Raw genomic sequence first — 17,338 nt, 5'->3', positions numbered from 1 at the left:
CATTTCTAGAATCTCCAGGTCTGGCAGTACTTGTAGCATCTGTAGCACTAAGTATCTTAATTTATTAATTTTACATGGATATAGGGGGAGAATTTGCAAAAACTGTATATAGGGAGTTTGGATGAAAAACTTTGGTTTACAGCTCTTTTTTTTCCCATAGGCTCAGCGCATCTTCTGGTTTGCGATAGGGTCCCTGGGTGATGCCATGATACACAGTAGAGCAGTAATAGCAGCCACGCTCCCATGCCAGGCATTTGCTGTATTTTCTGTTAAATGTATTCCTATGCCCGCTCAGTTTTTCTAGTGTCTCAAACAATATTGCTTGGCACTATTACTTATTCCCTAGCAAATTATTATTATGAAGAAGGGAAGACCTGATCATTAAGGTCAGTCTCCAGTTAAAATAGGCAAGTGTAAAACAGTTATTTCATATCGATTGTCCTCTTCCCAGAATACAGTTGAGCAAGCCATAAAAAGAGATCTATTTAATGTATAAATAAAAAAAAAATTTAGGATTGAGAAATGTGGGAGAACTGTAGCATATGATATTCCTTAACTGTCCTGGCTCTGAGAGGCATCTATGAGGATGTTTTCAAGGAAAAATAAGTGAATCAAGGAAAAGCAAAGAACCTATGATGTACAAGGAAATGTTACTGCCTTCATAATGATTTGTAACTCAACATCAAATGATTCTGAACGAGCATGCTTCTGTACTACTCCTCTAACTTTTCAATGTATGCCTAAATGCTTTTACTACGCATAAATGTTATATCTTGGTGTAACAGTGAAAAAAATCCTCAAAAACTAAGAACTTAGTCAACCTCACTAAATTGTTTCCATGATTGTTTCTTATTGAAGGTGAAAATATAAAGATGGTTCATAAAACATGGAATAGCTTTCCTGTAGTGGGGACAAACTTATGCAGAATTTCATGGTCCATCTTGAGATTGATAGCTCTCGTATTTAGGATCCTTCAAATGAAGGGATTGTATTTGTTGATACAGTAGATCTCCTTTAGCCCTGTCATCCTAAACAATATACTGTTTAATAGTAAACTTACCCATTACGGCATTTATTAGAATTCTATGAAGAATGGTCTGCAGGTGATCAGTTAGCACACCCACATCACTACCTGAAGGAAAAACGGTGGAGAGAAAGGATACCATACAGAATTATTCTTTAGGGACACCTGGTGGCACCTGAGATGAAATGAAAATGCCTGCTTTATTCTGGAGAATATCTGCACAGCTGAAATTAGGCATCTACTCAAGTGCTCTGTCCCTCTACAGGTACCTACATCTCTCAACTCATATAGAGTTAATACTCCTAAGTATAGGCGTTCAGACCTTACCTGTTGGCTTTAGCCAGCTTCCCAGTGTGTGGCTGACCTCTGCCAGTGCTTGCCGTACTGAACTGCTCCCCTAGGATCTGTGGTTCACAGCCCTAGGCGCATAGTTTAAAAAGTGAAGCTTTTAATAAGCCAGAGTATATACTGCAGTGGCCGAGGAAACAGTGGGTGTTCAACTTCGCTGCAAGGTGCTAGGCACTGGTAGAGGGATCCCTGGGATAGAGATGTCTTACACAGCTGCGGGTAAACCTGGAGGATGGTGACCAGAAACATAGATGTCTAAGAAAGAGATACCCTCTCACTATCCTTTCAGTTAAGCTTTACCCCTTAGTGTAATAGGTCTTTCTTAAGCTTAGCGCCTGATTTTGGAAGCACATGAATACATGCATGGATAGAAAGTGCGGTCACGTGCTGTGTCTCATGCTGACTAATGGCAATGCAATGAAAATGCAAATAATTTAGATCCATCTGCGTCTTGATTAGATTTTAGCCCGCTCATAGTATGCGATCCAGTTAGCCTTTAGGTACTGCAGCAGTGGGTGCCTGATGAAGATTACATAACTGAAATGGCATAGAATGCAAAGAAAATTAAGCCAAAGGAAGAGAGCTGAGTGGCTGATTATGCCACTGCACAAAGAAGCTTTTGAGATGTCTAGTATAGTAATAGTACAAGCTGTCATCTACAGGTAAACTATATGTTACAGCACCAATTAAACGAGGGGGAGAAATTCCCCAAGATCTACAGAATGCTGCGGTTCTGTTTGTCCTCTATAAAATAATGCTTCAAAAAAGAAAACCACAGTCAGTGAGATGTGCGAACACCGAATTGGTAGGTTCTGTAATAGCCATATTGTGCTACCCAGTATGTAGTTTTCTTCTGTTTCCCATCTGCCTGATTGTACCCATCTGTTGTCTTCTTAAAAAAATACATATAAAAACTTAACTATTAAATAAAGGAAATAACACATTTGTTCTGTTTATAAAGTGCCTAGCACAATTGAATCGCAATTCATAGCAAAGTTATTTTCTTCAAACCTTGTTATACAAGCTATAAATTTTTCTAACAATTAGCAGCAGTTTAGACAGCAACCTGATGTAATCTTCAAGGCGCTAAAAGAATAATGCAGGTTCACAACCTGCTCTGAAGCAAGCTGTGTAAGGGAATTTGTTTGTAGAATTAATTACCCAAAACTAGAGCCTTAGTTTCCAAATTTAATGAGCATCCCACTGATAGAAAGGGATTTTGGTATTTGTTGTTCCATCTACTCGGTTGCTATGATCTTTTTAGAGTGTGAAGGCTGGCACAGGAATATATACTCACTGGACTTTGCAAAGGGCTATTTAAAAGAAAAAAACAGTGGAGAAAGGAATTTCTCTGATCAAATAGCCATAGGAAATATATACTGCAGCTGCTCTTCCTCCTCCACCACACCCATAACCCTTAAAGTGGAGGATAGAGAAGACTAGAGATACCATTAAAGGCTGTCAAAAGCATGACTGGCACCAGATGCCTGAGAGGAGTGCTTTGATGTTGTGTATGGAAGCATTATAATAGTACAGTGAAGTGCATACATACAGTTGTGTAAGAGGATTAATTACCCTTTATGAGGGAAATCAACATTACAAAACAAATAATTGTACATCGTGTTTTGAACAGGTAAAAAAAAAAAAAAAAGGAGATGCTTTGCTAAATCTCAAGATTCGGCCATTCCCAGCCCTAATTCCAATTTTTGCTCTTTGAAGCCAATTGTCCTCCTTTTCAAAGTCTGATTTCTTCCATGAGATATCTTTCAATATTTAAGTTTTAATTTGATGACACATGTAAATTGTTACGGATGGGTTTGCTCCCTGGGTAGTGCAGAAACTCATTACAGCTGCATCCACATTAGTAAACTAATCATGCCTGGGAATATTCCTAGGCATTGAGGCCAACTGGCACAGAACGACTGGTGTCTGTGATAGCAAACTGTCCTGGCTGCCAAACAAACTGCACATTGGGAATCGTCTCTGGATGTTGTAACCACCACACCGTGCCCAAGAGTTACTCAGAGAGAACGTCAGGGCCCTGAGCAAGAGTGCTAATTAAAACAGGCCAAAGTCTGGCCAGGGAATAACCTATCAGTCTGCTAGCATAGTTCATCATAGTCCATCAGAATGATCCTTGAACGTGCTTGAATTTCCCAGAATGGAAATGAATGGATTGTGAATTTCTCCCACTCATTTAATTGGTGCTGTAACAACTCACCTCAAAGATGAGAGCTTGCACTGTCATTATACCAGACATCTCCAAGGCTTTTGGAGCCTTCAGTCAAAAGCTTTTCCAGCTGAATTTAGGATGTTTCTGTTGGCATGTTCAACTGCTGCTTCCAAAAGCGTGCTCTGTTCTGTTACATCCAGCCATGCCCTTGAAATAATTCTCGTAGCCATGAAGCAGAAGGATCTGGCCTCATTTCTGAAACCCAGCAGTAGACTTCTTTGCTCGTCTTTGCTGATCTATACCAGCCTTTTTCACACAGGTTTTCTTGCAGAGTGCTCCGTGCACCTTCGCTCCCTAGTCAGCAAAATAATTAGCCATAAAAATCTGTTGTCCGAGATCTTTCAGTCATGACTGTGTCTCTCAGAAGCAAGAAAGGATGTTTCTAGGCCATCTCCTGTCATCATCTCTGGGTTTTTATAATACTTGGAGTTACTGTATTCCTCCTCTCAGTGGTTTAGGATCCACTGTGAATTACCTTTTTGAATAAACCTTTGAATAATCCCTCACCCCCTAGGTTGAGGGGGTTGATTTGACACACCACCCCCCTAGTCAGTGCCAGTATTAATTCTGCTGACTGTGAGTACCCAGTAGCACATAGCTCTGTTGGGGCCAGTTTCCTCATTTAAAATAAAAATAAAAATCTAACCTGTTTGGGCCAGAATTATTAAGTACACATTAGCAGTATTGCATATCAAAATAACTGTGATTATAAGGCAGCTGAAAATTAGAAATGCCAAGGTTCAACAACCATCTCGCAAATTTCTTTACCCACCTGCAGCTGTTTTAACCTCTATGTTGACATTTAAGGAATGGAGATTTCATGTGTCACAAATAAAATCCTGCAAACATTTGTCCACCTTGATTCATGATTATACTGGGGCTGGAGAGCATGAAATAAAATTCTTTTAGAACTAGCCGTCCTAAAATTTGGCAGTAGGAACAGTATAACTATTACTCAAGTGTTCATGACTTGCATGTTGGAATGAGCTGCTTTATCATGCAGATAGAAATGCTTCTGTGGGCTAAGGAGATTAAATATCTTTCTGAATTCTGTTTGAACTGTGGTCCTCTAATAAGGCAGGGTTCACTGAGTCATTCAACAGAAATCAGAATACTTTCCAGAGCAGAGAATACTCTTTTTTTTCCCAGCAACAAAAGGAAAGACACACAAATACCCTTGTCACACACTGGTAGGTTTATAAAGCCTCTCTGCAGGGACACATAATAGCTTATGTAGCCTTAGGAAGAAGAAAATGGAAAAACAAAATTAAAATACTGGAAAATAAGATTGCCCAAGGATTGCCAGAAAACTGACTAAATAAAACTGTTGAAAAACAAAACATAACCCTTTTAGAACTACCAAATAGGATATTGTGTTTGATAGCCAAGTGACTGAGTACTTTATTCACAGAGTCCAATAACAAACTTGATTATTACAATGAGGGCAGAACCAGCCTGGAGTCTTATACAGCAGAGAAGCCAGTGCTGAAGGAATTCCCTACTTAGCATGTTGACCAATAACTCAAGCCTATGAACAACTTACATTCCCATTATTGTAAATTATCACAACTAAAAATGTTCCTTAACTTCTGAGCCTCATTATTAACACCATTAATTTTCTAGTCAACACATGCAAAATTGTTTTGTGCATTTTTTCAGATGTCTGAAGGAGGAAGGAGTTATATTACAGTCACAGCTCTGTATGGTGGCAAAAATTACCTTGATGCAAATTATTTCTTGATCACTAACATGAAAGATATGTGCCAAAAATTAAAGAACAGCTGTACAGTAGTAGCTTGTGGTTGGACTGGCAAAGCACGGGCCAGCCATCACATCTCAGCTTGACACAAAGGGCTCAGAGGAGGTGGGGGCACACTCCCCAGGCATGCTGTGACCTTTCAGAGCTCAGACCCACTGCTACAGGCAGAAAGGGTATTGCTTTTACAGTTGAACTGTTGTTCTTGTAAAATTTGGCTAAATTGCCGGTAAAATAATGCATAAAATAATATGTGATGATTGGTCAATATTTGCACTCAAAGACATGTCAAGTATTTAAAATTGCACAGTACTATTAGTATAAATATTATATATATATATTTATAAATATTATAAATAAAATGTTTTATTAGTAGACCAGAAGAAAATTTAATATTCTCTTGCAGTGTATTTCCCTTTCAGTGAAACATGGATTATCAAAGTAAAAATGAATCTCAGGGTTTTAGTCTTTGAAGAGAGACTTTTTGTCCTTGTTACTGTATAGAAAAGGAAGTTTTAGTCCTTACTTTAAAAAAAAAAAAAGGAAAAGCTAACACATCAGGTATATCAACAAGGAAATTTCATCTAGACTGTATTAATTCTTGGAAATATAAGAGAGATCCTAGTTCTGCTCCAAGATTCTACTTACGCATGTAAAAGAATATTACCCTCTGGACAAAACAAGCAATCCAGGGTACTTTAATTGTTTTGGGTTTTGTTGATGTTATCGATTGTTTAAAAAAAAAAAGCAGGAGGGCGAGTGAGAGACAGATCCCAATAGACTAGAAAGAGTAGTATCTTCCACCCTGTTGTGAATTGATTTCTGACCTCAGAGACATTTTTCTTTGAAAGATTTATGCAGAGTGAAATTAAATATATTATTTACGATCAGATTCTGATAAAGTTATCACTTCCTCCTCACAGCTTTTTTCAAGACAAAGTCAAGGTTTCAGCCTGCAATAAAGACATCTCCCTAAAAAATAGTCAGTCTATAAAAGATTAAAATTCTGATGCTGTCTGTCTTGCTCTATTATGTCAATAGCTATTTTGCCGCTTTATCAGACCACGTGAGACAGCAAAGGACCCTGTAGAGGTGAATTTAAAGAATGAAATTAAGATGAGTTAAAAAAAATAATTTAACTTACCTTTCTACTTTCCTAACCTTTAGAAAATAAGAAGAAAGCAGCTTCTGTCAGAGGCTCTGTTCCGGTCTGTCCTGAGCAGAAGTACCTTGTAACAAGGCCGTGGCCAAATAAAGGCAGCCTTAAGTTCCCCTCCTGCTCCTGCAGTAGCTGTCAGAGGAACTGGGCAGGACCAGGAAGATGTACCACAGCACCTTTGTCATACTGCTGGAGGTCACCTTCCCCTTCTACCGAGGTGACACTCCACACCTCTGCAGATGGCGACCCTGCGGATCCCATTGTGCTGTGTTCAGAGCCTGCTGCAGCCGCAGGGTGGAACACCAGGACTCACCAAGCCATTGGGGGCTCATGGCACTGTGCACACTTCCTATGGCATTTGTGCCTTTGTGTTTCTGCCTTTATTGGGATCTCCACAGTGTTATGTTTGTAAAGTTGAGTTCCTCCAGACTATCTCAGTTATGGTGATTCCAGCTTCAGTGATGAAATGCAAGATGTAGAGAGCAAGTAAATGTATTTCAGGTGAAACTTTTCTGAATAAAGCAAATGATGACGTGGATTCAGATGGTATGTATAATTTAAATATGCGTTCGAATTTTTTAAAAACTATACAGATTGCTGGAAGGGTTGGAAAGAAAAATTGCTTTTTAAAGGCTGCGATGTTCTCTCCATGAATACAGCAACAGAGGTTTTTACATTGTTTGATGGGTCAACATCAAGAGGAGTTTTCATCTCTCTGCACAATTGCTTGTATAGGTCTGGAGACTCAACGGCCAGAATATGGAATCTCAATGAAAACAGCAACAGCGGTTCCACTCAACTAGTTCTGAGGCACTGCATAAGAGAAGGAGGACACGATGTCCCCAGCAATAAGGATGTGACTTCATTGGACTGGAATGTAAGCTAACTTCTAAGACTGTGCCTGGTTTTTAACTGTCTAAATTCAATTCAGAGTCAATTACAGCTTCTGCTCCGTATCTTTTGTATCTGAGGTGACCAGAAACTCTGTCCTAACCTACTGACCTTTTGTTTCAAATACTCGTAATAGGCTGAACTTTCCCCTATATGCAATAATTTTCCAGGACTGTTGCCATGTTCAAGCTTAATAATTATGTGGTTTTATCTCTATTTTAGGAGCACGGGTAACAATAAACTTAGCTAACTTTAAGAATTAAGATTAAACAAGCAATTTGTGTAGTAATGAAGCCTGATTAATAATGTTTTCGTCTCATAGTTACTTCATTTTGGCACGTAAAGGTATATAAGCACCAGCAGAGCATTTTCTGAGGTTGGACTGTCAAGACCCTCTCTCATTTGAATTGTGCTGTGCACATTATTGTCTTTATCTTGGTAGGAGCATGTGTAGTCATGTTCTCTTTACCTACCCACCTTCTGGGTAGAACTGTCTTTCCCAATCCCTTCTTTGCTTTCATCCTGCAAAACCTTCTATCTCAAATCATACAATCCTGCACAGAGAAGACTGAAGTGAGCAGGGAGGACAGGTATTGTTAAGAATTCCCAGTGTCTGGGCAGTGTCTTTGGGCAGCTTTAAGGCTGATTCATGTCTCCTTTCTGCCACCAAGCACTGTGAAAAGAACTTACAAGACCTTGCAGGAACCTTAATTAATTTTAAGACCACTTGCATTCTTTCTGTTTTGATAATATTATCACAGACAGAGTGATCACATTAGTCTTGTTTTTGTGGGAAAACAGATTAAAAATTAAGTACCAGAAAGAATTCTCAGCAGTTAAAAACAGTCTCAGTTGCTGGCCAGAGACCAAGATTTGATTAGTCTTCACTGCAATATTATTGTCCTTCAGGTGAGCTAGGTGCTTCACGAAAGTGAAAGATAAGGCCACTCCACAAATCAGTTTCCCTTATGTATTTTATATTTGACATAATGAAAGAAGTTGGTGGATAGTACAGAAAGCAGGGGTATGTTAACAAAGCAAATAAATTTAAAACTCGAGAATCGTTATTGCTTGTTTCCTGTGGATATCACAATGAAAAACATAGTCAGGAAAAACTGAATGAAGGAGTAGGAGAAGAGTAATTGAAAGAAAATAACATGCAAAGGTGCAGAACAGTTATGAGGAAGTTGTCCAAAACAAATAGGGCATCCTATAGTATTTCCTGTGGTAGTTTCTTACCTTTCCAAACTTCAGCAATCACTAATACTTCATTTGCATTGTGCTAGTCCTTAATGTAAGGCAGAGTTCCTGATTTGAACACTTGAAGTGCTTCCAACTTAGAGTTTTCAAAAAAATATTAATTACCACCAACAAATTTGGATAAACTGTACATCTAGACCCTGAGCTTTCCTTCCCTTTTCTGTTTTTGCTCTTGTCACCTTTGTTCTCATCAGTGGTCCAGGGAAGTGTATATCACAGCAAAGTTGGCTTAGGTTTTGATATTCTTCTCCCTACATCATTATATAGTTGAGTTAAATCTACAATTGCTCTGGCTCACTGTTTTTGGAGGTTGGACTGCACATATGTTTTCAAGGATTCTTTTATGCTTTTTCCTAATTTTCTATTCATGATGCTAGAAATGCCATCTGCCTTTATTGTTTATTTAGAACCACAATATTAATCATATTTCACCATGAAATTTTCACACTGGTGATACTAGATTGGTTCTTCTCTGGTGTATGTGATTTATATTGTAATAAAAAAAGCTATTTCTAGAGGCCATATTTAGATCACGTCTTTTGGTACCAAGGGTAGGATTCATCTCCCTTAGATTTAACCATACAAACTAGTCATATAGATTCCCTCTAAGTCAGCAGAAACAGAGACATGTGCCTTTGTGCTGCTCTGGGCAGAGTCTAAAGCAAATGGGGTCATACAGTCCAGAGGCAAGTGATGCTGTCAGTTATGTGGGGAGACTAGGTTACTCTCTTAAACTAACTCCTAACTTCTGGATGTCTGGAGATAAATGGGGTGAATCTCACTCCTGATCTAAGTTTAAAATGTTTAAAGATTAAACGCCGAGCTCCAGCAGTACTAATCTCACCAGACTGCAGAGTCAAGTACCTTTTCAATTGTTCTTACTCTGGTCCAATAACTATAATCTTTGGCTGCATAGCAGATAACCTTCAGTGAAGGGCTCCCTCCGTCAGAATACATGTAGTTTGCTGATTACAATTCCTGGGCTTTTTTCTCTTAACTGGGACCCATGAATCCAACTTTTCTCAGGCTATCCATCATGGTGCTGTGCCTCTGAGCATGTGTGGGAGTCTGCCTTTAGACAAGTAGGATGCAACTTCTTGGTGGTAGATAGCACTCAAGGTGTGTTCTGGTTTCGGCTGGGACAGAGTTAATTTTCTTCCTAGCAGCTGGTACAGTGCTGTGTTTGGTATTCAGTATGAGAGTAATGTTGATAACTGATGTTGATAACTGATGTTTAGTTGTTGCTAAGTAGTGCTTATCCCAAGTCGAGGATTTTTCAATTTGCCGGTGTGTGAGTGCACAAGAGGCTGGGAGGACAGCCCGCTGTTCAGGGACTGGCTGGGCATCAGTCAGTGAGTGATGAGTAATTGCATTGTGCATCCATTGTTTTATATGTATAATTTTTATTTTATCTTTATCATTATTATATTATCATCATTATTATTATCTCTTACTTTTCTGTCCTGTTAAACTGTCTTTATCTCAACTTTCAAGTTTTACTTTTTTTTTTCCAATTCTCTCCCTCATCCCTCTATTTAGCCACAGGGATATTCCATACCATAAGGTGTCAAGAATATAAACTGAGTTGGCAGTGGGGGACAGCCCGCTGTTCAGGGACTGGCTGGGCATCAGTCAGTGAGTGATGAGTAATTGCATTGTGCATCCATTGTTTTATATGTATAATTTTTATTTTATCTTTATCATTATTATATTATCATCATTATTATTATCTCTTACTTTTCTGTCCTGTTAAACTGTCTTTATCTCAACTTTCAAGTTTTACTTTTTTTTTTCCAATTCTCTCCCTCATCCCTCTGGAGGTGGGGGAGTGAGTAAGCGGCGGTGTGGTGTTTGTTGCTAGCTGAGGTTAAACCACAGCAAGGTGTTAACCATGAATGTAGATGGCTTAGGTGTTTAGGTCCTTCCTTCAAGTATAGGTGCCTGAATTTCTCTGAACTGAGATTTAGTCAGGATTTAGATGGTCTGTTGATGTTTTAGAGGCTGTTTATATCTGTCATCAGTATCTGTTTGTTATCTGGAAGAATTCCATGTAATTTTTTATATCTTGGTTTTGTTTTTCTAACCCTTTTGATTAGAAGTCTCTTATCTGATGGTGTAGCCCAGTATTGCACAGTATGTTAGAGGGTTTTATTTCCTCTTTGCTGTCTTCAGGAATAACCTTTAGTTGAAATCATAGTATAATCTGTCTCAATGTATGGACTCAGATTTCCCGTAAATCACAATGCACAAACCTTAGAAAAGAAAAGAAAAATTACGATTTAAATGTATTTCATCTAGTATCAAGCTTTGCCATTTTTATATATCCCAACAGAGTGACGGAACACTATTGGCTACAGGCTCATATGATGGTTTTGCAAGAATATGGACAGAAGATGGTAAGACAAACAACAGTTATTGTTCCTAAGCATCAAACAGCAGTGAAGCGTAGTTTGGCTGATTTGTAAACTAATTGTAATACTAATCTTTTCTTTATTCCAGGTAACCTTGCAAGCACCTTAGGTCAGCATAAAGGTCCGATATTTGCCCTGAAGTGGAACAAAAAGGGGAATTATATTTTAAGTGCTGGTGTTGATAAAGTAAGTTTTAAAACTACATTATTCTATCATATAAATGTGTTGACTCAGTGAGCTTGTGCTGCTGAATTCTGTAGGGTTGTTTTATTCTCCTCCAGATATCCTGGAGAGTTTACTTTTCTTCAGTATATTTTTTAGTGCGTGTTGATAACATTTTTGACGCTGCATAAATGTGTACTATTTTTATGTAAAAGATTTTACTTAAAAAAACAACTCCATTTGCCCCCTGTGTAAAATTACATCTTAAATGTGTCTCGGTTGAGGAAAGAACGGCTTCCAGTGCTTACATTTGTCGTTTTATCAACTATTTCCAGAAAGGAAGTGATCTTAAAGATACTGCCCTTTTTAGCTCATCTAACTATTGAAACAATTCTATTTGAATAAAACATATATGGCTTCCTCTGCAAAATGGAAAAGGAGTGGTACTTCCGAACTCAAAATCAAGCAAAACGGGAGTTACAGCTGAGTGCATATTAGAGATTAAAATGAACAGATGACTCATGATGATGAACGCAAACCCATTAAAACTGAAACTGGAAAGTACACAGCATTCCCTTTGCCTAACTTTCAATGTCTAAAAATTAGATGTGCATGTCATCCTTGGCTTTCTTTATAAAATTTGGAGAGTAAAATGTCATTTTCGTGTGATGGGTTACATGGCCTGTGTTAGATGCACTGACAATGCTTCTCTCCAGCAACTGAAGAGGAAGTCTAGGGAAACTAGCTCAGGCTTGTACATCTGATTTCTAGTGTAGATGAATCCCTGTGTTTTCACATACCCGGAAAATGGAAACTTAATTTTATTCTTCATAATACTGGCTTATAATCAGCTGCATTTGCCTCCCAATGGTAGTTCCACTATTATGGCAAACTAATGTTCCAAATAACAATACTGATTCTTTAGATGATCAATTATCAGCAGGATAAGACATCCTTAATTTATTTTCTGGAAGCACCTATTCCTAATAAATTGCCAATTCACTCAGAAGGTAACATTGAGCTAGCTCTACAGGGGAGTTGCTTGCATGTGCTGTGAGTATGGATTAAACCTGTAGTAAGCACACTACACTGTAGTGTGTCCCATCAGAGCGTCAAGAAGTGATACGTACTTTGCTGTTAGGTTAACTTTTCACCTGATGGTTTAATTGTTAGAAATGTAGTATCATGTAGTTTTGGAATAGAATTTAACTTGCATCTTTGAAAAGAGGAAGAAGTCTTCTTTGAGGAAGATAACTGAAATAGCTGTAACAAAATGCTTATTAAAAATGTGTAGTGCTGTCTTCTAGCATTATTCAGAGAGAATATGCCCATTCTTAGTAGTTAGGTTACTTCCTCTATAGTCACGATACTTCTTCATCTAAACAGATTATTATTCTCTAGGATTTGGAAGCGTTTTCTGTTATTTCAGCTGTTAATCACACAAGACTCTCTGCGGTCAGTAATTTTATCAGACCATCTTTTGGAATTGCTTCTCAGTGAGGCTGCTCTTTGTTTTGTTATCTCTGAGCTGAACAATCACTAATGTTTTTTTCCCCCTTCTTTTGGATGCAGACAACAATAATTTGGGATGCTCACACAGGAGAAGCTAAACAACAGTTTCCTTTCCATTCAGGTAATTTCTGCATAACTTTTTTTAGTGAAATGAAATGCACTTTTTGATTTTGTCAATGTAATTTATCCTTTTGTAAAAAACCTATCTGCCAGAGAGAAGCTTGAACCAAGTTTTTAGTGCTTTAACTATCATGAGTATCATGGCTTGTGTGGGGTTTTTTTTTTGTTTGTTTGTTTGTTTTCAGAAAGATGGGGTTCTGTCAGAATCCGCTTTCAAAGTCAAAACTGATTCCAGGAGAAGATTTATGCACCAGCCATGTCTACCTAGCTAAATGATTCTGTTGTTACCTATGTGCTTGAATAGTACCAGGTGTTGCTTTATGGAGAAACTTTCCAGTGGAGGTGTCTGAGATCTCTTCCACTCTTTCTGCTCCTGTTGCAATGCAGCTCACTCGAGGCAGAAGCAGGTGGATCTCTCATGCAGTTTGCATTCACCACTGCAAGTGTGGAAGTCAAGAATTTCTTAGCTTTTAATTTTTACTTGAAGTTCTTCGGTATTTCTTTCTCTGATTATCAGAAGTCAATTGCCAACCTTGAGTTTCAAAACCTTACTGCACCAAAACTTTACTTGGTCTTTCTTGGGTGGTCGTTGGGTGGTCTGCTTCAAGAAGACAGGAGATACTAAATAATCTTGAGTAACAGGCAATCACTGACATAATATTAAATTCACCTGAGACCAGACGTGTAGATGATCACTGAATTCATGATCCAAACTGAGTAAGTTTTCATAGTGAAGAATTTTTAAGGGTCATAGTTAAACTGAGCTTAAAACCACCCACCAAAACATTCCAGATTCTGATGCTGGAAATGTTCATCTTCCTTTCTGTTCACTGTAACTAATCTATATTTAAATGGATTAAAGCAGGGTTTCACAAGGTGTTTAATGGTGTTTGAAACACTTACTTTACACTTACCTCTGAAATACTAATTTGCATGTGCTTTTCAACTCAGTTTCTAGTTCCCATTCTTAAATTTTTACAGATGTTATTAATATGCAGTAGCAATTGAAATGGTTATTCAACAGAAGACAAAAAGTATGTCCATGCGCACAGCAGATCTGTAGTTTGCATTGTTGTCACTCCTCACTTATTAATACAGCTGTCAGTATGGAGGAGTCACTGCTGACATTTTCACTCGGTGGCATTTATTTATCTATCGCAACTGTTCCTTAAAAGCAAACTTTGCACTGTATAGTGACGTAGATAATGAGATTCTTAAGCCTTCTGATCCCTAACTATTGATCTAAGTAGTTGCAGATTCAGAACTTGGTTGCTCCTTCAGAATTATGTTCACTGATGTGTAGCTGCCTTAGCAGTGGTGTGCATCAAGGACATACCACTCCATTCCACTTCGAGCAAGCTGAAAACTTAACTACACCTTCCAATGCAATATGCCGACATCTATCTGCATTAATAGAATTTTTTAAAAATTGTTACTAGATATGCAGTTCGTCTTTGGACCATAAAACACAACTGAAGGGGAGATGTGGAGAGGCTCATTTTGGGTTTGGTTTGGTTTTCTCTTCTTTTTTTTTTTTTTTTTTTTTTTTTTTTTTTTTTTTTTTGTTGTTGTTGTTATTTCTGATATTTTTTCATAGAGAAGTAAAGCAGTTAGGCCAAAGCATGGCTGGAATCTTTGTCCTCAAATAAGCCTAAAGCCACAAGGACCTCACCTTTTCATCATTTGTTCACCAGAACTAACAGGAAATTGCTTTCCATATCTGGAGTCTGAAAACCTTGCCCACATAGGGATTAAAGGTGGCATTTTAACACTTGAAAGTCTAGTCTAGACAGCGTACAGATCCTTTAACACGTATTTTTGTGGCATACTTCTTTGCATACTGCTTTGAAGTGTGGAGATAGTTGGACTAGGAATAACATACATTTTTTGCTTTTAGCTGCTTCACAATGACCTACTTAGTTTACACCCATGTGGGCAAAACTGTCATCTTAAAATACATAAGGAAGACTCCTTTGTCTAGGTCTTGAAGGCCACTCACTGATGTTCCCATGTAACTTCAAGATTTTATGATCAAAATATCTAAGTATGTGGATAAGTAGCTTCTAGGGTTTCTTTGTTCTTTGCAAAATAATGAGTCATCGTAGGGCAGTTGATCAAAATATGTATTCACAGAGCTTACTTCTTTAAAATGGAGTGAAATAATCCAATTTTCACGTCTGCTGATAGATGTGGACTGATGTCTATGCATGCAGCCACAAATTCGTTACGTGATACTGTAAGAGGTGTTTGTGTGATCCAGTTTTAGACATCTGAGTTCCCTGAATCATTCTCTGCAGACACTTACCTCTGTCCTCTCCCGAGCTTCTAATTCTGAAACACAGCTAAATTTGTTCCGAAGAAGCTTAAATTAACTGATAATTTTTATAACATTTCTATTGTTGAGATTTAATTTAGCTTCATTTCTTAAGGATTTGTTGCCGCTTTTATTAGATGACATTCTAATAGGTTTTATGCAATTGGCTCGTACCCTGTGGTTTTGCAGACACTTTGGCAATTGAATTACTTGCATCAAAACCCATGTTTGTTTTTTTTTTTCCAGACCATTTTATGTAGTTATTTATCCAGTAACTATATGATTAAATGCACTAATAAATGAATCAGTATTAATTATAACACTCTATGATTCAAATTATACAGCAGTGCAAATCCATCGCTTTAGGTGCCAATAGTTCTCAGAAAATTGCTTTTCAACTCATACATATCCTAGATATTAGCCCTTAAGGCATGTTGCTATTAATGAAGATAGATTTTTGTTTGCTCTGAAACAGTAATAGAAAAGCGTGCAGCATAAAAAGAAAGACAAACGGGCAGTTAAGAGAATCAAAATCCTTTATTGTTTCATGATGCCCATTCATGCCTTCCTCACACAAATTTCCGTTTTATTTCTGCAGTGTAGAAATTCCTTACCTATCACACAGAATTACTTAGCTTTTTCATTAATATTCTAAAAAATACTTGTATATGAAACAATTTCAGCCCTCCATTCTCATTTAGAGAGCTACCTGGTGATTCGGAAGGTGATGTTTTTGCAGTTTATAAAAATTGTAACAGGCAAAAACGTTAAAATGTAATAGGCTTGGCAAAACAGATATTTTTTCACCTCTGTATTACAAAAGTATTTTTCTGTACATACTTGAATAAGGCATTTCTTGGTTTCATTTTAATGATAAACTTGCACTGTACTGTTGCCAGAAAGATACAACTCTGCTGCCTGGATGCTGGTCTTGTTCTGACACGCTTCTCACAGGAGTGTGCTGAGCTTAAAGATTTCTGTATTTTAGCAAGTCTTATGTCATCCTCTGGAGGGCAGCTAAACTCTTCCCTGAGCAAAAAACCAAGAAGCAGTCACAGAAACACGAACGAGCTGTATGTCAGGACTTCCCTCCTGCTCCTGTGCATGCTTTTCTCTGTGCTGACATACTGAAAATCTCTTTGTTGTTTTTTCCACACCTTTTGCTAAGGGTGTGTGTTGCACACAGGCACTATTACAGGTTCACGTGCTATCTGTGTACAAAGTTTCCTTAGCTCAGTCCTAGTTAATGCCAAACCCTCTAGAGAAACTCCTCCTCCCACTTCAGGTCAGCTTGATCAATGTACCTATCTTAAATCAATCCCCAACCAAATTAAACTCAATGTAGATATTATTAATCCACTTGTCTGCACAGGAGGATAGGTTTGTGTTGGTGGCTGCCTAAAGGCTAGGGCAAAGAGAGATGGCCACCTGCTTCTTCTTCCCAGGTGTTGTGTCTGGCATTCACAAGAATGTTTTTTCTAAGCCCGCTGAATTTATTTACTTTTTTTCTGATTTAGTTTTCCTCCAGGTTCTTTGCTGAACTGGCTTACAAGGTGATGAATGGTAGTGATAGCCCAAGAGACATTGTAGCTGGGAGCGAGGAGGGTGGAGGGGCGGTAGATTGTTTTGCCCCTCCCTTCTCATGTAATTACCCAAAGAATTCTCATAAACAAATGCCATGCAGCTTATCAACTGAAAAAAAAAAAAATTAATTTGTGTCCTTCAGACAGTCCCTGTCATCCCTGTAACTAGTAGTAGGCGACAGGCCAAGAGCTAGCTTTCAGTCAGTTTGATCCAAATAGGTGACAGGAGGAAAATGATTTGGGATAGCTGTTTCTTTGCTGTGTTCCCTGATGTTCCTTCTGTTGTTTGTACTTCACAGCTCCTGCCCTGGATGTAGACTGGCAGAACAACACTACCTTTGCCTCCTGCAGCACTGACATGTGCATTCATGTATGCAGACTTGGCTGTGACCGACCCGTTAAAACCTTTCAAGGACATACGGTAAGTTTTAGAACTCCAGAACATTAGTGATAAAGCCACAGCAGCATGTCGTGATGGTGGAAGATGATGATGCTTGCAGGGTGTATTCTACACCAAGGGCATTGCATCCCGTTATTTTCCTAAAACCATATTCCTTGGCGGTGG

The 17,338-nt window shown here is 38.2% G+C and overlaps 1 protein-coding gene across 1 annotated transcript in view; it reads left to right on the top strand.

Annotated features, from left to right (window-relative positions):
• Positions 1 to 17,338, top strand: part of TBL1X (transducin (beta)-like 1X-linked) — a 135,446-nt gene that overhangs the window by 111,085 nt on the left and 7,023 nt on the right. Inside the window, exons 7-11 of the mRNA XM_010135386.1 lie at positions 7,256 to 7,397; positions 11,004 to 11,067; positions 11,171 to 11,268; positions 12,817 to 12,877; positions 17,073 to 17,194. Of these exons, the coding sequence (XP_010133688.1) occupies positions 7,256 to 7,397; positions 11,004 to 11,067; positions 11,171 to 11,268; positions 12,817 to 12,877; positions 17,073 to 17,194 (487 nt within the window). The remainder of the gene's footprint in view (positions 1 to 7,255; positions 7,398 to 11,003; positions 11,068 to 11,170; positions 11,269 to 12,816; positions 12,878 to 17,072; positions 17,195 to 17,338) is intronic.

The sequence above is a fragment of the Buceros rhinoceros genome, unplaced genomic scaffold (assembly GCF_000710305.1).
Source record: "Buceros rhinoceros silvestris isolate BGI_N320 unplaced genomic scaffold, ASM71030v1 scaffold2804, whole genome shotgun sequence".
NCBI classification, from domain to species: Eukaryota; Metazoa; Chordata; class Aves; order Bucerotiformes; family Bucerotidae; genus Buceros; species Buceros rhinoceros.
Note: the sequence above shows the minus strand (reverse complement) of the source record. Positions and strands in the feature narration are given on the sequence as shown.